Genomic DNA, 26847 nt, shown 5'->3' with positions numbered 1-26847 from the left:
GTCTTCATGCTGCCAGTGAGCATTAGAAGCATCTACAGAAGTCTAGTGTTCCAAACATGGGAAGTAATAGTATTGCTCTATTCTGCCTTGGTCAGACCACACCTGAAGTACTGTGTCCAGTTCTGGCTTCCATGATTTAAGAAGGACATTGAGAAGCTGGAACATGTGCAGAGGAGGGTGACCAAGATGCTCAAGGATCTGCGAACCAAACCCTATGAGGAACGGTTGAAGGAGCTGGGTATGGAAAATAGGTGACTGAGGAGATATCTGAAGTATCTGAAGGGTGTCACATAGGAGATGGAGCAAGCTTGTTTTCTTCTCTAGATAGTAGGGACCAGACCCATGGCTTTGCATTACAAAATAGGAGATTAAACACCAGGAAGAACTTTCTGACAGTAAAAGCTGTTGACAGTGGCATGGACTCCTTCAAGAAGTAGTGGAGTCTCCTTCCTTGGAGGTTTTTAAGCAGAAGCTGGATGGCCATCTGTCATGGATGCTTTAGTTGAGATTCTTGCATTACAGGCCTCTTCCAGTTCTACAATTCTATGATTCTAGGAAATGTACCAAAATGCCTATAATAATGTGTATTTTAGGAAAAATCCATTTTAGAAATGCGTAATTTGAGAGAAATTTTGTTTAGAAATGTATATTTTGTCAGCAAATGTAAATATAAATTTTCATGAGTTTTTGGTTTTTTAAAAGAAAATAACAGATTAAAGCAGAAATGGAATAGGACAGAATTACAAATGAACACCCGTGAACCTGACAGAGAGTGATCCACTCATTCCGATGCTGAACTGCTCTGACAATTAACACAAAGCTTTCTTGGTGGTGTAAACTGACTGTAGAGTTTTGCCAAGGAAGCTTTTGCCAAAAAGAAAAAAGAAAGACTTTGACCAGAATAATCATTTAGAGAATTTTGCCCTTTTCTGTTACCTTGAGTCATGATCAGTAAATGTCCACCTCTTAAAACAAACAAGTTGTTTGATTTACATCATTCTCACTGACGTTGGGAAAAAGATATGCAAGAAGCTTGGAAAACTTCCATTATGGGGGATAGTTCTATCAGCAGCTACCAGCTATGATAGTTAAATGGAACCTCCAAGTCCAGCAGCAATATATGCATATGAATGCTGAGTTGGGGGAACAAAGAACAGAGGGGAATTTTTTCCCACAATGTCTTATGTTGCCTATGCAAAAAGTCACACACAAAAATATTTCACCAGGGCAACTGTAATACAAAGGGTAGTGATGTGATAGCAAAATGCAATACAGTGGTACCTCTGGTTACGTACTTAGTTCGTTCCGGAGGTCCGTTCTTAACCTGAAACTGTTCTTAACCTGAAGCACAACTTTAGCTAATGGGGCCTCCCGCTGCCGCCGCGCCGCCACTGCACGATTTCTGTTCTCATCCTGAAGCAAAGTTAGTGAAGTCTGTAACCTGAAGCGTATGTAACCTGAAGCATATGTAACCCGAGGTACCACTGTATTTTTGTGTGAATTTGCATTTTGTTATTATATCACTGCTCTGTGTATTGTGTTGCCTATGGCAGATATTTTGGTCAGTTTATGGGTGGAAATAGCTGCACTTAGCAGTTTTCTTTTGCTGAAAACGGAGCAGAGGTTTTTAGGTCACATTCATGTCATACATGTAGAGCACATAGCTTCACCTAAGAATCCTGGGAACTGTAGTTTGTTAAGGGTGCTGGGAATTGCAACTCTGTAAGGGCAAACTACAGCTCCCAGGATTCTTTGGGGGAATCCATGTGCTTTGGCTGTATGATGTGGATTTGACTGTAGATGGAAGTTGGATTATAGCCGAGACTTGCAACAAAATGTTGTATTCTTGCCTTCTAAGAGAAATGTTCCTATTCAGGGTACTAGCTAGCCAGCTAAGTCCTCCTCCAGGGTAGTATAAACTATAAGGGGCTCCAAAACATCCATTTGCTTCTCGTCCCCGACTTTCTGTGGCTACTCAGCGTGCTTGGTATTCATCAGGCTGTTTTTTAATGGCTCTTTTAGGTTTTATTTTGAAAAGCCTTTTTTTATACTACTCAGTTCTCTCGAGTATGACGATACCTTCCTTAGAGGCACTGGAATTGTTCCAGTCTAAATGCTACGATGCGGTTAAGGTGTCACTCCACCTAAGACGGGCATAGAGGAATCCGATACAAGTTGGCCAAGGATGTGACTCTCAGCCGAGGAAGATCTGAAGTCAGAAAGCTAATGTTAAGGTCATGTAGCCTTTTGAATTAATGGTTCTCTTGATGTTCCAGGGAGACTGCCTTCCCTTAGCATCCTGCTTGACCTTTTGCTCTAATCCAGCAGGACTCTTACATTCTGATGATCCAAAAAATAGTTATCTTTTCTAAAAAGCAAGGGGAAAAAAGGAGTAGATGTCTTACAAAACTATTTTGATGATATCTGAATAATTCAAAGAAGCCTGAGCATCTTGTTAGACTATTAACATCTCCATGGCCTTTTGGTGGCCTGAGTTCAACTGGTTGGCAGTTTTGTTATGCATTTAGCTGTTTCAAATGGGATTTTAACAGTATTTTACCATCGTCTATTATGCTTTAAAATCTATTATTACACATCTTGGACCTTAGAGGCTGGACGGGGCTATGATTAGTTGCATATAAATTATTGTAATAGAAACCCCGAGGAGCCTAACAATAGTATTTCACAGAGAGCAGGAAAATGCCAGTAAACAGCAAAAGGTCACCATTTGCTTAAAAAGCAATCTCGTCTCTATCTTCCCACCGCAGAATGGAAAACACACCGATGGCAGGAGGGTTAACGCAGTGTGCTTGAACTGCCAAGGCCAGACTTTGGCTTAATTAATATTAATTAGCTGTCTTGCAAGTTTTCCTCCTGACAGCTTTGGGCTGCTCTTCCATTCCTTTCTGCAAGTTTGAAAGGGGAAACCCCCCCAAACTTTTTAATCCGTTAGTGCTGAATCACCATGTCTGTTGGCAGTAAGTAAACATGACCCTAGACAGAGCCAGGTGGTGGTGTGTGCTCCAGCGACCGGGGAGAGTAAGCAGCGCTAGAGATAATGTGTAAACGTGTGTTGCCTTTTATCGGAAGGGATCAGTTCCCAAAAGGCGCTGGAATGACATAGATATCGCCGGTGTAGTTGTTACTTTTCACCATGACATCATAGATTTAAAAATAAACCCCGAGGCACAAATCCCCAGCACTACATCAAGGGGAACACACCACCGTGGGAATGAGAAGCAAGAAACCTGGGACACCGTGCCATAATCGGATCAGTTTTGTAAAATACTGAACTGTTTCCAGGTATTTAAGTGGCAGCTGTCAGGAGTTATCCTCTTTCCCCTTTTTGGGAGCCTTTTAATACCATCCAAGTGGCTCATCCTTGTTTGTCCGCCTTCGCCCTGCCAATCTCCTGTTCCATCTCTCCCTCCCCCCCATTGGACACCTGTTGATAGGTGACACAAGCTATTATTATTGTGGCGATTAACGGAAAGCGATCGGAGCATGAAAGAGAACCCAATCCCTCTCAGGAAGGGCCAGCACTTTCATTTCAAGTTGTTTTTGAGGAAGTGCTAAAGGCGTTAAGTTGGCTGGACTGGACAGGGTATTTTTCCTTCGGTTTTGAATTTTGTCTTTCCCACCCAGCCACTGCACACGCGTTGCTTTCTTCACCGGATTGCCATGCTGCAGCAAATTTTGAGGGATATGTACATCGACCCGGAGCTACTGGCCGAACTGAATGAAGAACAGAAGCATGTCCTCTTCTACAAGATGAGGGAAGAGCAGGTCAGGCGATGGAGAGAGAGAGAAGAAGACACGCAGGAGGGAGAGGCGGCTGTGCTGCAAAGGACAGTGAGACTCAAGCAGAGTAAGATTTGACAGCTTTTCTGATCACCAGTCATTTCTGTGGGGAGTTGAATGTCTCAATGTCTGTGTATTCCTCATATTTTCTGCTCTAGCAGTTGCCCTGTGAAGGAAATCCCAAGGAGATGGAAACTGAGACCTCACCCAGGCAACTGCCAGGTGTATTGGTCTTGAACCGAAGCATTCCAAGTTCAGGCCTAGAACTCTGCCCAATGAGTCACAATGGCTCCAGTGCAGAATACGGTAGTTGCAGTTCAGTCGCATTGAAATGAAAGGGGATTAAGTCAGCTCTGAATTTTTTCTCCTCTATGGATTAAGCACGACTCTTTGTTTCTCTTTATGTGTGGGGATTTGTGCCTTTCGACTTGCACACCTAATCCATAGACTCATTGTTTCTGTATAATGCTTAACAGTGTGTAAAACTAGCAGACCAGAAATGGCACCACCAGTCCCCCTACTGGGCTGTGAATGGGCTAGAGTGGGGTGGTGAGCAATACCCTCCCTCTCTAAATTGTCCTCTGAATGCCTCATGAGGACATGATTATACATTAATTCAGGCATAGGCAAACTCGGCCCTTCAGATGTTTTGGGACTACCATCATCCCTAGCTAACAGGACCAGTGGTCAGAGATGATGGGAATTGTAGTCTCAAAACATCTTGAGGACCGAGTTTGCCTATGCCAGCATTATTTCATGGCACACCCTCCAAGTGTCCCTATTTTCAAGGGACAGTCCTGGATTTACAGAAGCTGTCCCAGTTTCTGATTTGATCCTGAATATCCCACTTTTCCTTAAGGCATCCCTATTTTCCTTGGAGCAGTATGGGCAATATGGAGTTATTTGGCCCCTGAGTCAAGGAGATAGGTAACTATACAAGCTTTTGAAGACATCTGAGGGCAGCCCCGTATAGGGAAGTTTTAATGCTTCTATATAAGTTGGAAGCCTCCCAGAGTAGCTGGGGCAACCCAGTCTGATGAATGGCGTATAAATAAAAAAAATATTATTATGGAATAGGACGTCCCTGTTGTCATTGGAGAAATGTTGTAGGGTCTGTCACGGTGGCTGGGGAAACCCACCCAGATGGGCGGGGCATTACTAATAATAATAATTGCAAATGGAACCCATCCCAGAAAAGCCAGTACCTCAGCAGAGAAATGGCACCCTGGGATGTCTTTCTTAGCTATTTACTTTACTGTTTATATTCTTTGAATGTGTTCCATTTTCATTTCGTATTTATTTTTGTACCTGTTTTGTTTTTGTTTGTATGTAGGTATGTGTGTGTTTTTCTTTTCTTTTTCTTTTCTTGTCTCTATTTTTGCCAGATGTACGCTTTGCCTTTGTTTTGTATTTCCATAATAAATCAATAACAACAACTATATAGTTTTTCCTGTAAACAAAGCAAAGTCTATGAAATAATTGTGTGCTATAGTCATCTAGGGTCAGAAGCATAGACACACATCAGTCAGAGGTGTTTTGCGGGCACAGCATATGACGTGCCCAAAATGGCCCATTCGCACTGGGACTGAAAGACTTTATAATCTCTGATTCGCTTGTCTAAGTCCCACTGTTTTTAAATATAGTGTGAAGGGTATCTCTTCGGGAGACCTTCAAGAGCATTCTTGCATTCTTGCAGTTCCCTCCCATGTGCAAATAAAAGCCTGTTCAGTTTGATTGATCTGTCATTTGTTAGGAGTTGGGGGTTCAGAATGCAGCTCAGCTCTGTACGCCAAAACAACATTAAGAGGATGAAGATTGTCTTGTGCAGAAGATGAACATAATGCACACTAACACCGAAAAATGTAACTGCAACATTTTTATATAGTAATTTGTCACAGTGTTGACAGCTGCATTTCCATATATAAATTATACATTAAACCTATTCTGCTTTTTAGTGCACAGAATTGTTTTCCGGGTAATTAATTTTCTGGTTTACAAAGAATGATGAAAAAGAGGAGAAAACGATCACAGGAAACTTTATACTGTCTTTCTATCTCTGCATGCATGCGTCTCACCTATGCTCAATGTTTTATGACACTTTGCTCCTTCCAAATGACTTGCCCATCTCTTTAGCTGCAGTTTTTGTGTGTGGGGGTGGGGGTGGTGAAATTGGGGCAGAGTGACTGGCGAAAGTTGTTTCCATCCTTCATAAAAGGGAAGGACAATGTTTTTCACCTTAAATGGGAACAAAGGCAGCCTGATCAATTCTGAACTCAGTTGGAGTACAATGGAGACCAAGGTTATGCCAGTAGGCTAAGCTGAAAAACTTACATGGGTGACTTTGAATTGGCACTGCAGCTTGCATGGTGAGAAGGAGTCTCACAGCCCTGTGTTCCACAGAAAGCCCTATGCCAGCCAGTGCGCTGTAGTGGTTAGAGTGTTGGGATTCAGAGTGGGGAGATGGAGACCCTGATTCAAAGCCACAATCAGTTGTGTAACTCTCACTTGGTGACTAACTTACCTTTGTTGTGAGGGTGAAAAGGGGGCTGGAGAGAACTTTGTACACCCCTCAAGGATGAGCTGTGGAAATATAAAGATAATTAAAAATACCTCAAATTACCTAGAGTTTTAGGAATGTCACAGGGCTGGTGCACATTTTTCAATGTTTTCTGGCCACAGCTTGAGCTATTGTAACTTAAACACCCCAGACAAAACTTTGGGCTCATGCACACTCCTGTTTGCCCCATGGCTAGAAAGCATGGGTTCAAATGGCTTTGCCGATTCCCTCCGGAAAACCCGCTCCTTAGCACTAAATCAGAACAAGCGTCAAGCTGCGGAGAACCTGATTGCCATTTGTTCCGATTCAGCGCTAAAGATCCGGTTTCCACGAGGGAAAGCAGCAGGGCAAACGGAGGTGTCGCTAAGCCCTTTGATTCTCACTTGCCTCCTAGGGCTTCCCTATGTCTAGAGTCATACAATCCTAGAATTGTACAGTTGGAAGGGACCACAAGGGTCATCTAGTCCACCCCCTTGCAATGCACAAATCTTTTGGCCCAATGTGGGGCTCGAACCCACAACCCTGAGATTAAGTCTCAGGCTCTACCGATGGAGCTATCCAGCACCTGGCATCCAGATATCAACTCATTTCAGAAACACGTATTTGCCTTGCTCTCGTTCTTGGAACCCTGTGATTGTGCTAGGGATCTCTAATAAGCCTGAGAATGAGTTTTTGTCCCAGGTGAGTCTTGAACCAGGAGCTTCCATATCTTGCTTTCTTAAAGCATCATTTGATGCTTCTTTAGTGAGAAGTAGGACCCACAATGCTTAGGTGGATATATATATATCCAACTGAGCGTGCCAGGGATTGCAGTCCTACCCTGTACATTATACCATGTGAATCTGAAAATTTTAATCACATATATTCTCTCGCCCTCTGAAAGGAGGATTCTTACTTCAAATGGAGAAGCAATACTTTACTTGCAAATTTTCAATAGAAAGGTCTTTCCATAGAAGGAGGCAGGTCTCTCTATGCCCTATGATATTGTGGTGTTTCTTCAGCACATACCTTTCATCTCAGATCATAAGCTTGGGAAATACATATTTAGCCATTTTCCATTTTAAGCCTTCATTAATATGTGTACGTTTTCATTTCAGTGTGAATTAACTATACTTAGCCCCACACCTGAAATTACATGATGTCAAGTTGTGGGGCAGGTGAACATAGCTTGGCAAAAATGGCCTCACAGGGCAAATTAGGACCAATTTGTCTGGTGGCCAGAGGTTCATACAGTACCTACCCTAGGTTAACCCAGAGGCTTAATCTTGCCTGTCAATCACAGAGGCTGAAGCTCACACATGATTCCCTTCTGTGTCTGTAGACCTGCATACCCTCAGTCCCAGCCTTGAACCCGGAGGTTCTCCGTTCAAGCCCCAAAGTCCTCCATAATAGGTTACCTTAGTAGGGCTGGTAGTTGGGTACTTGTGTAGAAACAGGATTATTTTTTTCTGCCAATGCTGGGCTCCCTTGTTGCGCATAAATCTTGCTTCTTTTACTTAAGAGCTAAACGATTAAACAAGACTTGTAGTAACAGATGTGCCTTAGCTTGGGCTCCTGCCTCCATCAGCTCTTTGCATAGCTGTCAGGATAGTTTTAGATGTTATGAATGGGAGCTTGGTTTTGTTCATAACAGCAAAACCAACTTCCACAGATTCTAAATAAACCGGAAAACCATCCCTGACCTTTGGATATACTTAAAAAGTGTGCGTTAATGCCCACAGACTGGTTAAACCATATAGAAATGGAGTAGGAAATCTCTTTCACAAGTAAATACCTTGGGCTCAAGTGAGCTTAAAATTATTTTCTTTCCTTTTCTCGTTCTCCCAGCACACAGTTAAGTGTATCTTGGAGCACAATATGGGAGTTACTCTTCAACATGATCTTGCTAAGCTGTATCACTTTTCCATTTACTCAGAGTAGGAGGCTAGAATAGATCTCTGCTTCCAAGGACCTTCACTTTAGGGCACCCACAACGGGGAATTGATCATTACCCCTCCCTGGGGCCTCCCTGACAAAAATGAGAAGAACCAGTTTGGCAGGTGTCTATACCCTGTGATCAAAGGTTGCCGAGAGAAAAAGTAGGATCAATAGGGCCCTATCATTTTCCCTTAGTGATTTCTAAGTGAAGATCATTGATCAAACCACAGGTGCAGGCTCGGTGCTGTTCCCAGCATGCAGGCTGAACTAGCAGCACCCGCTTCTTAGCCACATACCTACCATAGAGTTGGAATCATAGAGTTGGAATGGACCCTGAGGATCATCTAGTCCAACCGCCTGCAATGCAGGAATATGCAGCTGTCCTGTATGGGAATTGAACCTGCAACCTTGGCGTTATCAGCACCACGCTCTAACCAACTGAGCTATCTGGGACACGAAACAACTACTCTAAAATCACTGAGCGTGAGCCTTTCACTAAGGTGCCTTATATGCCATTTGATTGCTACTGATTTGGGGGCTTGTCCTAAAATAGCAAAATCCAGATAATAGCCTGAATATGCCATTTATTAACCACCCACGTCTTTTGTCAACAAAGCATTTGTGTTAATCAATTATGGATAATGCCTTCCTTCATCAATTATAGAATGACAAATCTGCAGGGTTTTTTTTCTTCTTCTTTTAAAAAAATCTGACCCTGAATGGTGAGAAGACTGCCTTCCAGGATGATCAAAGCACCTTTACTGATGAGGGAAAAAACCTGCTGTTCTGGAAAATTCAACAGCATCTGGCTCTGTCCCTTTTGATTATGCGGAAGGTGGAGCCTGTTTAAGAGACCATCTTTCAACCGTACAACTTTTCCACTATGGTCACGGTGGCACCATTTTCAAACAATGTTTCCATTGAAACATTTTGCCTTAGGAGCCACTTATAATTCGGGAATAAGTTGTGGCGTTTGTCTCTTCTGCCTATCAGCTTATAAGTGACAATCTGCACAGAGGATTGATCACTACTGAAAAGCGAAGGAATATTTAATGAAATAAATAAATAGAAAGCTCCACGGCTAAGTGAATATGTCATGTCTCTCCAGGCAAAGTACAATGTCCAGTTTAGTATAGTATATAAGGCAGAAATACTAATTTTAGTGGGAAGCAATGGTGGATTTTTTTTGCCTGTCTGATTTTTGTGTGTTGTTGTTTGTAGTATGTCAGGAGAAGCCAATTAGAAAAAATTATCATGTACTTTTAAAGCAGCCTAATTAGTATTAGAAGGAAATGGGTCATTTCACCCTCATTTCAAATCTGCTGTGACGCTAATATTCTATTTGACAGTGCTATCTTTTCCCAAGCCTCTTATCTGTTTTTATATATAAAGCTTGTTGGCCTCTTCGCCACAAAATGCCCAAACTGTTGTACAATAAAACAAATAATTAAAATAGCGTATCTGTTAAAGACAAGCATACCTTAAAACTAGCAAGAGTTTATAACCTGCAGCAATAAAAACACCTATATAAAACCATCCTCTACACAGCCTTCCAGCAGTTTTATTTTAAAAGGCTGTCCAATAATGATAACGATAAGAATAAACAAAATACAACAACTTGCTGGAGAAGTTAGCACATGGATAAAGAGGCATATTTCATGTGGCTAGCTGTCCCATAAGACCCCTAAAAAGCGCTTAAAAAAAAACCACAGTGCCCCCAAATGCACACTTTGGAGCACTGCACAAGATCTCTGCCCTGAATAAAAGCTTTTTTGGGCGGCGAGGGGTGGGGGGCACAATCTCATGTGAGTCACATGATTCACACGCAGCCCTGAAAAATGGTATCCTGGTTTTGGGCCACTTCGTATTGGAAATTTTGGGAGTGGAAGCACTGCAGCACTGTGACCACTAGGTCCAACCCATGGAGATGATCCAGTCTTGATGGTATCAAAAGCCAAATAGAAGGAGGAAAAAGCCACTGGACCATACTCCCTGAAAATCCCTTAGGGCAACCAAGGCTGCTTCTGTCCCCGAACCAGGCCTGAATCCAGTCTGAATTAGGCCCATGTGATTTGTTTCATCCAATAACTCCTGCAGCAGAGCAGCTTTGCATATCCCCTCGCAAAGTCTTGGCTCCTTTTCCTCACCCTTCTCAGTGAGCTGCCCACTTGAAGAGGCAGTGAGAGCTCTTGTTCACCTGGGACTCCTGATCAAGGCTGTTTCATCTCCCTTCCTTCCAGGGCCTGTGACTCTTGCACCTTGTAAAGAGTCTTTGGGGGAGACCACAAGGGCTCTCATCCTGAAGTCCTCAGCCCAGGAGGAGCAGCTGGCAGGAGATAGGAACGGTAGTTGCAGCATGAACACACAGCAGTGAACAGAAGGTTTACAATGCATGAAACTTGGGATTATTTTTATGGTTTAGGGTAGGTTTAGGCTGCAATCCTAGGCACACTTACTCAAGAGTAGGTACCACTGCAATTGATGCTACAGAACATTGGTCGTGACCTTGTTAACATCCTTAAACTGGGTGTCAAATGTATGAGAGGGTGTTTGGGGGAAGTTGCTAACCTGCCCACCTGCTGTACTTTGAGCTTTACTGAACCCAACGTTTAGCATCACCTGGCAGCAAAAGCCACTAGATAGGGTGCTGAACCCTACTTCCAGCCATGGAGCTTTGGTTGTGTGTTGGCAGAATGCGTGGTACTGTTTCAGCATAAGAGTGTGACACACTTGTGGAAGGGGTTAGGTATTCTCTTTGCCATTGCCTTTTCTCTTTAGTGAGTAGCATTTGGTTTCTCACCTCCATCTGGTGTGGGTATTAGTTTTCTGAGCACCATTTGCATCCCCCTATGTCTTCTGTATATCTATAGGTAGCTCTTTCAATAGCATGTAGTCCCCCAACCCTTCATTTAGTGTAAGTTAGCATTTCCCCTGTCACTCCGCTTGCCTGTTTCATTGTTGTTCCCAATTGCCTCCCTAGTTCTTTATCCCATCTGCCATCTTGTGCCTCCTCTCCTCATCTGTACCTTTGAAACTCACAAAATACCCGTCTCTGTTTCTTTCCTGTTGCTTCCCACTGGCCAATGAAATCCAAAGCAATGCTTACAAAATCAAGACTCATTTAAACACAATGGCTTTTTCCGGATGGAGTGGAGCTGGTCAACTACACTAAATAGCAGTCTAAAGCAGGGATGACTATCCCACGGCTTGACTTCTGTAAGAACTGCATACCCTCCAACATTTCTTCAATGAAAATAGGGACATCCCATTCCATAAACTGTTAGAATTCCTGCTCCGTGATTGCAGTCATGGGATTGTTGTCTATCACATGTCAATATATGTTTTGACTCCACAAAGTGGGAAGTGACGGAGACAGGATGTTTGTGTTACTGTGTTCCGTGAAGTGGAACTATTGTCCTTTGTTTTTTCTCTTTGCTGTCTGATGCTAGAGAGAGAGCCATGTTGCAGTGCTCCGTGTGTGTTTATATGTAAATAAAGTAGATTAGCCAAAATGCTGAGTTGCTGAGGTCTGTGACGCAAGCTGCGCAAACTCTGCATATCCCTAAGTGTGCCGGTGTCTGTTGGCATCAGTCGCTGTGATGTTCGGGCTGAAGAAAGCTTTTGAAGCTCCCAAATCATTGACCAGGAGGGAGGGAACATGCCAGTCGGGCATGTGTCTCTGCCAGGGTCCTACTCGAGTGTAGGACGAGCTCCTGACATAAACAGCATTTATACCCCGCCCATCTGGCTGGCTTGCCCCAGCCACTCTGGGTGACTTCTAACATACATAAAAACATAATAAAACATTAAACATTAAAAAAAACTTTCCTTTACATGGTTGCCTTCCAAAAGTTGTGTACAGTGGACCCTCCGGATATAAACGTAATTCATTCTGGGGGTCCTTACGTACCCCGAAAAGTCCGCAACATGAGGCGCCGCTTCTGCAAATGCATGTGGCGCGATAGAGTGTTTCTGCATGCGGCACGCAGAGCGCTTCTGTGCATGTGTGTGTGGCAAAACCCAGAAGTATACACTTCCGGGTTTGCCACATTCACAACCCGAAAGTTACGTTACCCGAAGATAACGTAACCCGAGAGTCCACTGTAGTTACTTATCTCCTTGGTTCGGGGGGTCACATAACTCCACCCTCCAACGTTTTTCCAGTAAAAACAAGAAAATATTAAGGAAAAAGCAGGACATTCCAGGATAAAATCAGAAACCAGGACAGCTTCTGTAAATCCAGGACCGTCCCTGGAAAATAGGGACACTTGGAGGGTCTGCAACTGTTGTTGTTTTAAATGCTTGGAGCAAGTTTTTGAGTCTTTGGCACTGAGTGGTGGTGGGAGAAAGCAATATTACATTATTAGGCTGGGTATTTTCTTAATGTTTCTGTGCTATCTATTAAAAAGAGGACCAAGAAGTTAATGCAGGCATATGGCTATCATTCTGTGCCTGCATTAATTTGGAGTTAATGACATTGATTAGACTCTGTAAATCAGTGAGGCCAACACACTGTAGGGCCATTTCATACATTATTTCGGAACCTATTGCCAAACATGCTGATGGCATGCATGTCTATTATCTGCAATATTTGCTGGGAAATGCTTGTAAGCAGGACCCAGGCCCTTAATGGGGCACTGCTTGCAGGAATTTTGCCAGAAAAGGCCATGATTTATACATGTGTGAGCTGAACCATTCATCAATAATGCTGTGTGTACTTTGTACTCAGAAATAGGTTCCCCAACAGGGAAAATAAAAATGAATTGGCCCTAAGATATGCCTTTTAAAATACAAGTCACCTAGCAACCCTAACTCCCAAAGTTCCAGAGGCTCTAATTGGATGATTTTGCAAGTATTCATAAATGATTCCTATTGAAAGAATTTTTTTTACAGGCTTTAATGAACTAGAGGCTAGGCAAGAGTTATCAGCCAGTTTTATAAGAATAGGAAAGGCATTTTGAATCATGAGTGAAAACTGACTGAATTTTCAGCAAGGATGAAAGAAAACCATATATGATTTCTCACTAGAATAACTGGGATGGGTACAACCAGAACAAGGTGCAAAATTGGCAATAAATATTACATTATCAACACTGAAGTAAAATAATGGTCAGTTGTGCAATGTTTACAGGATGGAAAGACCAGGTATCAGTATGGTTGGTGAGGGTAGCAGACCAGATGGAATGGCACCATTGCAACTTCTGATTGACTCTATAAAGGTAAAGGTACCCCTGCCCGTACGGGCCAGTCTTGCCAGACTCTAGGGTTGTGCGCCCATCTCACTTAAGAGGCCGGGGGCCAGCGCTGTCCGAAGACACTTCCGGGTCACATGGCCAGTGTGACAAGCTGCATCTGGTGAGCCAGCGCAGCACACGGAACGCTGTTTACCTTCCCGCTGGTAAGCGGTCCCTATTTATCTACTTGCTCCCGAAGGTGCTTTCGAACTGTTAGGTTGGCAGGCGCTGGGACCGAACGACGGGAGCGCACCCCGCCACGGGGATTCAAACCGCCGACCTTTCGATCGGCAAGTCCTAGGCGCTGAGGCTTTAACCCACAGCGCCACCCGCGTCCCCCGATTGACTCTATACCTGGACCTTAAAATAATAAAGTGTGTTCTGCTACTGAAAAAAGAAACTACAGGTGGTGATGAGAACATCAGACATTCAGCACTGGAACCATTAACTGGTGAGGTTGGCATGGTGCAAATGCACCAGCAGATCCAATCTGGTGCTGCTGCCAGTGTGTTTGCACCACACTGACCTGCCTGCTATGCTCCTTCCCCTCCCTTTCCCAGTATGATGCAGGAACTGAAGGAGTATACCTGAAAGACTGTCTCCACCTCCATCGTTCAGCCCGGACACTGAGGTCTAGTGCAGAGGGCCTTCTGGAGGTTCCCTCACTGCGAGAAGTGAAGTTACAGGGAACCAGGCACCTGCCCTGTGGAATACCCTCCCATCACATGTCAAGGAAATAAACAACTATCCGACTTTTAGAAGACATCTGAAGGCAGCCCTGTTTAGGAAAGTTTTTAATGTTTGAAGTTTTATTCTGTTTTTAATATTCTGTTGAAAGCCGCCCAGAGTGGCTGGGGAAACCCAGCCAGATGGGTGGGGTAGAAATAAATTATTATTATTATTATTATTATTATTATTATTATTATTATTATTCAGCTGATCAAAGGTCACGTGAGCAGCATAGCCTTACCATGCCAATTGCAGCTTCTCAGCAGTGAGAATGTGTCATCTCAGCAGCAACACTCATGAACTTGGTTTATGGTAGAGGGCATATAAGTGGCTAGCAGGGGCACTGCTGCCTCTCATAGCAGCAGGGAGGATGAAGGCTTGTTTCACAGCACTCAGATAAGGAGGGACTATTTTTGCCTATGGTGTCTCAGCTTCAGCTTAATGGAGAGTGAGAGTTTTTAAAATTCAAAGCTGCCCATCAATTCTTTGCATTTGTGGCAACTGAAAATGGGGAACAGCACACACAGTTCTTAACAATACTGTATGCATGGGGGAAGATAATAAATAAGCTACAGTGAGAAAACAGAGGCATGGAAACAAGGCAAAAATGGGACAAAGCTAGTATGGCTATCAATGGCCTAAGCAGGTATCATGAATATTACCGACATCTAAGCCCAGAAATGTGGGTGAAGAGCTCAAATATGCCCGTATCATGTGCTCCAATGCAGCTTTTATAAGGGCATTATTAGCCCATTGATTATGAAACTGAACAGTATTTATCCTGCAGATTTGACAAATCCATATCAGAACGTGTGACAATTCATCAGAAGTGAGCATTGATAAAAAATGTAAGTGGTAGTTAATTTCATTGCCCATCCCCTGTGCTAAACCATTCATTAGGATGCACTAGGCTTCAAAATACGTGGTAGGAGAGAAGGAGGGAGGGAGGGAGAGAAAACAAGCCTTCAAAAGCTTGTCTCAAAAACTACAAAGAAGAATGATTAGGTCTATGGTGGATCACTGAATGCTGATGGAGCATATTTGAAATGTGCAGAACAGCTGCAGCAGAATATAGCAGAAAAGAAACAAATAAGTATGAAATCTTTTAAGCAGCAAGGATGAGAACACAACTTTCTAAATGTAAGGTCAGGTGATTTGTTTGTTTCAAATAACCTGTCCTGAGCCCTGGGGATGCATGACATAAGGGTTCAATAAACAAGCAGTGCAAATAAACATACAATAGCCAAACAACGTTTTGACTTAAGGAAAGTGATGAAAATGTGATATTTTTAACAGATGATGCATATCTGCAATTGCGTGTCTCAAGCTTCCCTCCTGAATTCTTTTGGTAGTTAAGGAGGAGAAGGAAAGTACTAAGCTTTATTTGAGGAACTTACTATATTTCTCTTAGGAGGACCCCAACTGCTTCTTCTCTCAAGGGACTCTACACTGGGACAGGACTGCTTCCTCTTGCTTTAGCAGGGAGTAGCTCAGGGTCTTTGTGACATCAGCAGCTACTGCACAAATCTCCACCACCAGGTCAAATCTAAATTCCAGAGGAGATTGGTTCAATGGCAGCTGATGTCACAGTCAGCTCTTTTCTTCCAGCATGGCTACAGAGGTGGACTACAGCTGAACAGTATGAGGAGGAGGCAAAGGCTGCAGGAAATCTGAGCTTCAGCTGCAGAGGAAGCAGTGGACAGAGTCCAAATGGACAGCGAGAGGCAAAGAAAGTTGGGTCAAAGCCAGCTGGAAAGGGATGTAGCCAGGTATAGCCAACCACTTGATGGTCCTTCCAACCACCCAATGGGCCTCCAGCTTGTTAAGAACCTTGGTTGCCATGGCAGCCAAAACAGAATCCTGTGCTTCTGAATGAGAGTCTAGGATTGAAATTGAAAATGAAATACTTTATTGTCACTTGTACAACTTGTATACAGTGAGATTACATGAGCACCCCCCACTCAGCTCTCTTAGTCTTAATTCCCCTCGTTTACTGACGCACACCCACCAAACCCAAAAGTCAGTTGCCCTGTTGTTATCTTTTCATTCAACAGCCTAACAGCCCATGGATAGAAGCTGTTCTTTACCCTGTTGGCGTGACTAATCATGCTTCTATATCTTCTGCCTGAGGGCAGGAGATCAAGAAAGTGCCAGCCAGGGTGTGAATCATCCCTGAGAAATTTCCTCACTCTCCTGAGGCAACGTTCTTCTGCTATTTAATCCAGCGGATTTACAGGACACCACCACCCTCTGTAGGCACTTCCTATCAGATGGTGTCAAACCAGTGTACCACACCGTGATGCAGTATGAAAGGACACTTTCTATTGTTGACCGGTAGAAGGAGATAATCAAATGTTGATTGACATCCTTCTTCCACAATGCTCTGAGGAGATGGAGTCTCTGTTGGGCTTTCTTAACCACCTGGGTTGTATTTATTTTCCAAGTAAGGTCTTCACTGAGATAAACTACTAGTAATTTAAAGGAAGAGACTCTCTCCACACAGCCCTCCCTGATGTACAGCGGGGCTAGTTCTCCTCTCTTCTTCTGAAAGTCCAACACCATTTCCTTTGTCTTGCTGATATTAAGGTGCAAGTTGTTCCCTGTAGATATTTTTTGGACCTCCCCTCTATACGCTGATTCGTCCCCAGATGTTATTAAACCCATTATGGTGGTGTCATCTGCAAACTTAATAAAACTTAATAAACTTAATAATAATAATAAACTTAATAATATGGGGAGAGCCATAGCTGTGGATGAACACCACACAAGACAAAATGGTAGAAATCGGGACTGTGCCACAGCAGGTTTTTGTCTTATATTTTTAAATTCTTCCCCATATTAACCAACCGTCCACATGAAACAAACTAGGACCTTAGGAAGACAAGTTTAGTGCAGTCCAGTTTCTATTATACTAGTTTACTGCATCTAGGGAGCTTTAGTTGTGAGGAACATGTGATAGAAACAAAGGGATTAAACAGGAAATTGTAGTCAGCATTTGGAAGTACCTTAATGTTACTAAGGTTCCAAGGCAATGATCCACTAAAACGATAATTTAATTAGCAATTAATCTGCCACACAATAGAGTGACTGAAGTACCTGAATATTTCGTTCGGCTGAGTGTGCTGCAACCCTTGTCTAACTAATGGTATTTCTCTGAGATTTGATATCCAATTGGGTTTGCAATGGACTTTCCACACAGAAATGAATCAATTTCAAAAGGCTGTGGAGATGGCAAACAATGGGGAATTGTCAAGGATGCCATAATTGCTAAAAACAATGATAAATGAGCCTGCATGCAATGAGCTGATTCTAGCAATATCCCATCAACTGCAGCCCCAGTTATTTTAAATGGCTTTTAATTAGCAGCATGAATGCAAATGACTTGAGGCCTCAAATGAGAGATGCAGATCTTTCTGTACCTGCCTGACTGCAGACAGATTTTCTTACATATGTTCTTAGGTTTGTTAAAAATGGGTGAATATAATATTGGTATGTGGCATCTTAATTATGGTAGCCATTATCAATGGATCCCCAAAACTGTATTACAGGTTATCACAGGGAATCTTGGAGCCAGGTTCTTAGGTGCCAAGGGACTCTGAACGTTTATCCAGACTTGCCATTGCTGCACTCAGGAAACCCACTCTTTACCATTGAATTGGAGCAAAACATTGATTGGGTTTTCTCTGGATTGATGTTTGCTCCAATTTATAGTTAAAGAGTGGGTTTTCTGGGGGAAACCAGGGTGGGACAAGGGGGAAAACTGCCCTCACACCTGCTTTTTTTCAAGGACAAGGGCAATTATGGATGAGCCCTCAGATTGCTGATCAGACAAGCAGACCCGATGGGGGTTTGGGTGTCCTGGATTTGGGATGGAAAAAGTTGGCATGTACACTGATCTTCCCTCACAAAAGGAAGGGGGAGAGCAACATGTCAGTGGCTCAGAAGGGAAACTCTCAGATCCCTTCCATTCCAAAGCTCTCTTTTTCTGTCACCGATGGATAAAAGTGAGTAGATGGTGATAATGAAAACTCTGAGAAAGTGTGAAAAGTACCTTCAATTAATCACAGGGGCCCATAAATGGGGATGCTAACATAGTTTTTTTGGGGGGGTAGCACTCCCCATGAATGATGCTACAGGCAAGCATTATTGCCATAAAATTGTTTTTTATTTAGTTCATAGTTTTGCAGGTCAGAGGGTCTTCTTCATAAAATTCTTACTGCCTGGTGTATTGTGGAAGGTTCTTCCTCTGCTTCCCCCCCTCCCTTAATGTTCTGAAACTTCTTTTTTCTTTTAGTTTTGTTGGCCTTTTGCGAGCATGAGGCTGGGAACAGCCACTCCAGACCATGGCATACATTAGACTGGCAGTGCAGTTCATTGGAGACTAATGATTCTTATAGGCCAGAGTCCTAAGCTCCGTATTGCTCTCTAAGGCCTTGTTTCCTGAGTTCATTGCTGCGAAGTTCAGCCAGAAGTGGTTTCTATTTATCTGTCATAGAAGGCACTGGAAAAGGACAAGCAAATATTATGGTTCTGGTGCTAGCGCTGCTTGTGTTTACGAGCAATAGTGAGTATACATTTTCAATGTTATATTAGTCACAGCCTCCTGCCTCCTGGAAGGCTGCCATTGTAGTCACTGGCACTGCAAAAAGAGAATGTGCTGTGTACTTACCAGACGGATGCAGCCTAGAATGATATGCCTTGAGGATGCAATCCGAACAATTCTTAGGGATGCTGGTTTGCTTAGCACAGGTGAAGCCAAAGGGCCAGAGATGAGTGAACTCTCCAAAATAGCCTCAGATGGACTTGTTACCTATCTGTCCTACCCCCCACTGCTCCAAATATCAGGGGAAATAGGATATTTTCCAGTCAATTGGAGGGTACCAGGCTGCCTCCAGATGACCTATTTATTGAGATTTATCTTAACTTGTTTTTAGAGAGATTCCTAGCCTGAATTTCATTATTCAGGGAACAGTGACACTCTGGGTGGAAAAGAAATGTTCCTGCTTATAAAAGTGATGCCCGTTCTTGGATCTAAGGCAAAGGAAGAAAACTGTTCCAGCTCTTGAGTTTGTGTTTGCTGTAGTGCTACATTCTCAGTGGGACGCGGGTGGCGCTGTGGGTAAAAGCCTCAGCGCCTAGGGCTTGCCGATCGAAAGGTTGGCAGTTCGAATCCCCGCAGCGGGGTGCGCTCCCGTTGTTCGGTCCCAGCGCCTGCCAACCTAGCAGTTCGAAAGCACTCCCGGGTGCAAGTAGATAAATAGGGACCGCTTACTAGCGGGAAGGTAAACGGCGTTTCCGTGTGCCTTGTCACGCTTGCCACGTGACCCGGAAGTGTCTTCAGACAGCGCTGGCCCCCGGCCTCTTGAGTGAGATGGGCGCACAACCCTAGAGTCTGGCAAGAATGGCCCGTACGGGCAGGGGTACCTTTACCTTTACCTTTACATTCTCAGTTAGAAAGACCTCTATTTAAGTCCGGATGTGCATGCTCTGTACAGAAGAGTGCACTGCAGAAGGCCAGCAGTCACATGCATACAAGTGGGCAAGGGCAGATCTGCTATGAAACTAAGGAAGCTCATACCCTCCACATGTCCATATTTTCCAGGGACAGTCCTGGATTTGTAGAAAGCTGTCGCAAAGTTTGAGAATCAGTAGAACAAATGTTGTAAAGGTGTGGTGATCTGTCATGGAACAGGCCCATTGAAGAAGATAACAGTGGTTACCCAGACTTTGTTGATGGTTGCAAAGGGGCCACCATGACAGCTCAAGCTCCAAGACCCCCAAAATGTAGGTCCGCCCCTGCATGTGGCTGAGAAACATCCACCTCTGCCAGTCTAAACTTATTTCTCATGTAGGAAGCCATCGAAATTAAGGGTTTATGGCACGTAAGAGGTTTTCAACCTTTTTGAGTCTACGGCTCCCTTGCCCAACTACATCATTTCTGCGGCACCCCTGTGGGGCTCAGGAGCCCAGTTATGTCACCCCTTGCCTGCAGAGAAGGTAGTCCCTCACCACTTTTCAAATACCCTCCCTTGTGGGGTGATCCCTCAGCCTCCTCTCCCCTCTTCTTGGGAGTCCTCTGGGCAACCACTGCTGGCACCCCTGGTCTCTGACCTGCCCCCCTGCCCCAAAGAGAGGTGTCTTCACACACTGCTCCACAGGGGCTTAGAAAGGACCCCCTGGCTAGCCCCAGATATACCATTCACCTACTGAGCTTGAGCCAGGGCTGCTGCAACAAACAGCTGTACAAGCCTTTGGCAGGCAGAGATGCAAGAGGGCATCAGAGGATGGAGGGAAGGAAAGAGGGACAGAGGCCAGTGTTGCCTGCAGCACCCCACACGATCATTCAAGGCACCCCAGGGTGCCACAGCACACTGGTTGAAAACCACTGGTTTGTTGATACAGTGGTACCTCAGTTTACAGACACTTCAGGTTACAGACTCCGCTAACCCAGAAATAGTACCTTTGGGTTAAGAACTTTGCTTCAGGATGAGAACAGAAATTGTGCGGTGGCAGTAGGAGGCCCCATTAGCTAAAGTGGTATCTCAGGTTAAGAACAGTTTCAGGTTAAGAATGGACCTCCAGAACGAATTAAGTTCTTAACCCAAGGTACCACTGTAGTTGCTGTACAGTCATCTGCTATAGTAATGGGGAGTAGGAGAGACTAAAGACTTTGCTTAGCCATAAGCAATGTTTTACATAGTGTCCATTAACACAAGAGAATGAACTGCGAATTGAAGTGTTGCCTCCTACCATCCATCATTCACATCACAGTAGTGAATAATGAGAATAAAACGTCCACAAACTCTTATTTGATAGGAGCCTTGCTGTTGATGTGTGCCGATGCAAAACAGCCATTTTCCAGAGGTACATCAGGATAATTTTACCTCAGCATTTGTTCATAAAACAAGTCAAGTGCAGCTCACGACAGTCTGTTTTATTTATTATTTTAAACAATTTATATACTGCTTACCTACCATCGCCTCGACTGTGTTGCTGAATTCAGGATCCTAGAGAACATGACCAAACATTAAAGTTCACCTTACTTTAAATGTAAGTGTCCCATGTTTCAGATACCTTCCATCTTTTCTTGGTGTGCATGGTGCAGGGATATATGAAAGTACCTCAATCGGCTCCATCAAATTTTTTTTATTCTGATTTTAAATTATTGGAATCTATTCCAACTGGGACCAAAGGGTGGGTTATAAATGTTTCTATTTTTAAAAAGTACCACATAACTTCATCAGGCCCAATATATATCTAGCATAAATGTATGCTGTTGATTCATCCTAGTGTTGGACACTGTCTTCCAAATGTGCTAGATTTGCACAATCATGTGCCTTGTACTTCTTCAAAATTTTGTTTCATGAAAAGCAGCATTTGAACACACGCCAACGTTTATGTGGGTGAAACTGTATTAGGTTGTAGGCAGTTCTATTTTTTCCTAGAAAAAGAGGTGCCTGGATGCACCATAGACACCCCCCTTGTTCTCTTTTAATGGCACTAGCGCCCACCTGAGACATGCCGGAACTGAGTTCCGGCAAGTTCTGGCTGAAAAAAAGCCCTAGTTGTACTTTTCTATTGCCTGTGTACAAGCATATGCTTCAAAAACCTTTTCCAGTTTGAGGAGTGTTGTTCTGCCTCCTCTTTTCATGGCTGATGGAATATTCCTGGGATTACTTTAATTATTCTAGGTCTAAATGCAACATTCTCACACAAATAAATACATCTGAATTCATTTGTTTGATGAGCAAGGTTAAAACAGTTCTTGATTTTCTGCTCATTGCATTCTTAAATCACTTGGTTCTAATATATCTAAAACCGCTCACAAGCTATTCTTCGGGATACAGGTTTGTTGTTATGACATACTGTTTCCTGTATATGAAAACATTATACTCCATGTCCATGTGGAGTTTTAAAATTGGTTTCCACAAAAAAGTGCACTGTTATCACTGTCTTTGCCCTATTGTTTCTGCCTTTAGGGAGACACATAAACAACTTTGTTTATACTTTGCTGACTTGTGAATTTCTCCCATTTTTTTGGATGTTATATTTATACTGCTTCTGCCTCTTGACACTTTACTGTATGAACCCCTCTACTTGGTTCCTGGTAGGGGTGTGTGTGAACTTCATTTACTTCCTGAATTATGTGGCAGATAGGAGTGATACGGACGAGGTTTCCGCATGCCTGAGTTGGAGCATGCTGTTTAACAAGAGTTTTTGAGTCAGATAAGGGGCTCCCTAAAGCCCCAAGTTACTCTGTGAAGTCAGGTGCTCCCCCCCCCCCAGCATTTTCAAAGCTATCACTGCGTTAAAATAAAATGAAATACAGTGAAAGCAAAATGAAGCTGATAGCAAAACATCCTGAACTTAAGTGGCAGGGAATCTTTTGTCTAGGCTTTAATCACAGTTAATTATCCCATGGCACTCGAACCACGGTAATTTGTGGGAGAGATGTTGAGCAAAATATTAAAAAGTGTTTGTTTTTCACACTGATCTGTTCTGTTTTTTCCTACCACCACCCTTTCATGTCTCTCTCCCTGGCAGAAGTGGCTATATCCCCCAAAATCCCAGGGGGAGAGCAGAAGCCCACTGTACCAACAAACTTTGTGGTAACAGGGTCTTTTCTGGGTGCCAGGTAGGTGGGTAATATTTTTCCCACTTCAGAATTTCTTTGGGATCTATACTAATTACTTCAGTATCCTGGTCACCCTATGATTTCTATTGTAACCCCCCCCCCCAAGTATGTTCTTGAAGAAGAATCACTGCACTTATAATTCTGAAATTTGGCAGGCTTCATCTTTTCAACAGGGCTGATCATGCCTCCATTTCTGGCAGAAAACAAGATACAGGTATCAAAAATAATAACAATTAAAGATCAGACTTCAAAGGTTTCTTGCACAAAACTCGTGGAATGTGTCTGCCTATGATTTGGCAGGCTTAATCCACTCTGGAGGGGCTTGTATGCCTGCGATTTTCATTCACTTCTGTGAAAAAGTGTGTGTGTGTGTGGGGGGGGGAGTTTTAGTCTTTTTTTTTTATTCCCCATAATAAGTGAATGTGGGCGGGGAGAGTTTTGTTTTAAACAGATCTAATTTGGTCCCAAACAGGAAGGCACCAAACAGCTCTCAAACTGTCTCAAGCACCCTGATCTAAAAATACAAACACAAATTGATTTTTGTGGCCATTGCATGCCCCTAGTTATTGATACGGTTTCAAACAGTTATTAGGCAGTATTTCCCCATGAAAAAACGAAAAAACGAAAAAACGAAAAAACGAAAAAACGAAAAAAACGAAAAAAAAAACGAAGATCATGGCCACTGGTCCCATCACCTCCTGGCAAATAGAAGGGGAGGAAATGGAGGCAGTGAGAGATTTTACTTTCTTGGGCTCCATGATCACTGCAGATGGTGACAGCAGCCACGAAATTAAGAGACGCCTGCTTCTTGGGAGGAAAGCAATGGCAAACCTAGATAGCATTTTAAAAAGTAGAGACATCACCTTGCCAACAAAGGTCCGTATAGTAAAAGCTATGGTTTTCCCAGTAGTGATGTATGGAAGTGAGAGCTGGACCATAAAGAAGGCGGATCGCCGAAGAATTGACGCTTTTGAATTATGGTGCTGGAGGAGACTCTTGAGAGTCCCATGGACTGCAAGAAGATCAAACGCATCCATTCTTAAGGAAATCAGCCCTGAGTGCTCACTGGAAGGACAGATCGTGAAGCTGAGGCTCCAATACTTTGGCCACCTCATGAGAAGAGAAGACTCACTGGAAAAGACCCTGATGTTGGGAAAGATGGAGGGCACAAGGAGAAGAGGACGACAGAGGACGAGATGGTTAGACAGTGTTCTCGAAGCTACAAACATGAATCTGACCAAACTGCGGGTGGCAGTGGAAGACAGAAGTGCCTGGCGTGCTCTGGTCCATGGGGTCACGAAGAGTCGGACACGACTGAACGACTAAACAACAACAAATTTCCCCATGATTCCCCTCCCTCTCACACACATTTCTTTCCCCACACCTAAACATTATTTTCAGTCGATCTGCTTTGGGACTTTTATCATTTTTCTCTGGCTTGACTTAAATTGAACAACTTTTTTCTTTCTCTTCACTGCCTTTTTGTATATGTATGGAAACATCCCTTCATGTTTTATTTATACAATTATATTAACTTTCTGATTTGGTAGCTGTTCTGTTTCTTCAAAGTAGGAGCTGCTACCAACTCCCCCCCACCCGCCGGCCACCCTACTTTTTATGAGATTTCTCTTTAATTTTTCCAGACTCTGATTTTTCTTTTTTTCCCATTCAGTTCTGACCGTTCAGTGGCAACTGGTGACATTTTCACTTCATAGGGCTGCAACTTTTAACCTTGCTGTTTCCATCAAAATAGAACTTGTGCCACACTTATTTAGGAATGTGTGCCATTACACACGTGAAGTGCCATTGTCTCATGCTCTCTAAATAAAATAAGATCAATTAATTTCTGCACATATCTTGACAAGGAAGCAGTTTCCATTTAAGAGACCTAAGTATGTTTTTCAGACAAGATTGACTCCATAATGTTAATGACCAGAGCTTCTGGGATCATTTGAGGTTTATATTATATATTCATATCACATGATTCTTGCTCAGGAACTCAAAACATAATATTTAACTTCTAACGCAATTCTGTTTCATAGGTTTGGTGTGTCTTGTTCTTCCTGGGTAGCCTGGGCATATATCTTGTTGTAACAGGCTCGGGAAAAGGTTGTGGGTAGCCTCCTTCACACAGTTCTGCATTCACAGAAAGATTTCACACTTCAAAAGATTGTATTTTTGACCTCTGGTGATGTATTGTGATGTCATCTTGAGTGATCAACAGCCAGCATTATGAAGTCAGCAGTAAACTGCTTTATTGCACAAAACCAAGTGCAATAGCAGGAAAAGGAAGTTTATATGGGAGCAGGAAAAGGCAAGGAAGTGAGTAAAACAAACTGGTGAAGCTGATTGGAGTCTGCCGCTTTCTTTCTTTACTTTTTTTTTTACCAAAAGAGAAGTGATGGCTCAGAAATTGAAGCCTGCAGCTTAAGCTCCCAGGAGGTTAGTTGCTGGTCCTGATGTTCACTCAGAGTGTTGCCACAAATAAGCACAGGGTTGGTGTAACATATTAAGGTTGGCTTCACTTCTGTGAAACAGCTCATGTGCTTAGGTCCATGATTTGTATTTTGATCCTTGTGCTGACTGTGTGTTATTGACTCTTGAGAACATCTTTCCCTTGTCACAAAGCCTTTTCGTTGTGTATTTTGATGGCTGTTGCAGGTAATGACAAACGAGTGCAGTGGCTCTGTGGGACTGATGGCGAGGTCTGGGTTTGGATTATGGGAGAAGCTCCTGGAGACAAGCCTTATGAGCAGCTTACAGAGGAACTTATTGCAGAAAGAGCCAGACAACAAGCCCAGAAGGAAGCAGAAGAATTATGGTGAGCATTTTGCAAAACCAAAGTTACTCATGTCAGTGATGTTGGATAAGGAGGCTCACATTTCTAGAACACTGTCTCCTCAAAGTATAGGACAATGCTTTCATTTCAAAACCGTTTTCAATTTTTAATCTAAAATATCAAGTAGATCCATCTTTGCTTTTGTTATAAATAACCCTCTTTGGTTAGGTCAGCTATGACATTAGTGCTAAACAAAAACAAAAACCCAACCAACCAACAAAGCCATAAAACCTAATCAATTTGCATTTAAGTATATTATGTCTCTTGCTTTAATCAGGAATCTTTTCCAGTTTTTGCCATGATCTTTGATACCCACAAAGACCTCTATATGCATGAAGAGGTTGTAAATACATGGACCTCTGTGTTTCCATTGTTGTTGGGAATCATCTGAATGCATGGAGCTTTAGTCTTCAGTTCTGAGGTTTTGTCTCTCAGACAGTAGGGTGGTTGCTTGAAAGAAGGCCAATAATTACCAGTCTCAGTGATATCTTGCTGTGAATTACAGTCTGAGATCCTCCCCCCACTCTCATGACACTACAGGCAACCTATTGGGAGTGAAATGTTATCCTTGGTTGGCAGGTATATATATATAGAGGGGAGGAAGGAAATAATAATAATAATAATAATAATAATAATAATAATAATAATAATTTATTTGTACCCCGCCCATCTGGCTGGGTTTCCCAAAGACAAAAAATACACTAAGATGACACACATTAAAAACTTCCCTGAACAGGGCTGCCTTAAGATGTCTTCTGAATGTCAGGTAGTTGTTTATCTCTTTGACATCTGATGGAAGGGTGTTCCACAGGGTGGGCGCCACTACTGAGAAGGCCCTCTGCCTGGTTCCCTGTAGCTTTGCTTCTCGCAATGAGGGAACCGCCAGAAGGCCCTTCTCGCTGGACCTCAGCGTCCAGGCAGAATGATGGGGGTGGAGACGCTCCTTCAGGTATACTGGGCCGAGGCCGTTTAGGGCTTTAAAGGACAACACCAACACTTTGAATTGTGCTCGGAAACATACTGGGAGCCAATGTAGGTCTTTCAAGACCAGTGCTATGTGGTCTTGGCGGCCGCCCCCAGTAACCAGTCTAGCTGCCACATTCTGGATTAGTTGTAGTTTCCAGGTCACCTTCAA

The 26847-nt window shown here is 43.2% G+C and overlaps 1 protein-coding gene and 1 long non-coding RNA gene across 7 annotated transcripts in view; one reads left to right on the top strand and one right to left on the bottom strand.

Annotated features, from left to right (window-relative positions):
* The window catches only part of SH2D4B (SH2 domain containing 4B), a 94800-nt gene that overhangs the window by 10937 nt on the left and 57016 nt on the right, over positions 1-26847 (top strand). For 4 of the 6 annotated variants that reach the window (XM_083440519.1, XM_083440518.1, XM_083440517.1 and 1 more), the window contains one exon: positions 25535-25694. In XM_083440519.1, the coding sequence (XP_083296645.1) occupies positions 25594-25694 (101 nt within the window). In that variant the 5' untranslated portion in view covers positions 25535-25593. Of the gene's footprint in view, positions 1-2363; positions 3869-25534; positions 25695-26847 lie in introns of those variants that run through there. The other 2 variants (XM_083440516.1, XM_083440521.1) reach the window with 1 other exon arrangement.
* Positions 1991-3395, bottom strand: LOC310677577. The gene is made up of 2 exons (XR_014511294.1): positions 3295-3395; positions 1991-2368 (listed from the first exon to the last, which is right to left on the bottom strand). It is a non-coding gene; the product is annotated as an uncharacterized lncRNA (long non-coding RNA).

The sequence above is a fragment of the Podarcis tiliguerta genome (genome assembly GCF_965153285.1).
Source record: "Podarcis tiliguerta genome assembly, chromosome: 5".
NCBI classification, from domain to species: domain Eukaryota; kingdom Metazoa; phylum Chordata; class Lepidosauria; order Squamata; family Lacertidae; genus Podarcis; species Podarcis tiliguerta.
Note: the sequence above shows the minus strand (reverse complement) of the source record. Positions and strands in the feature narration are given on the sequence as shown.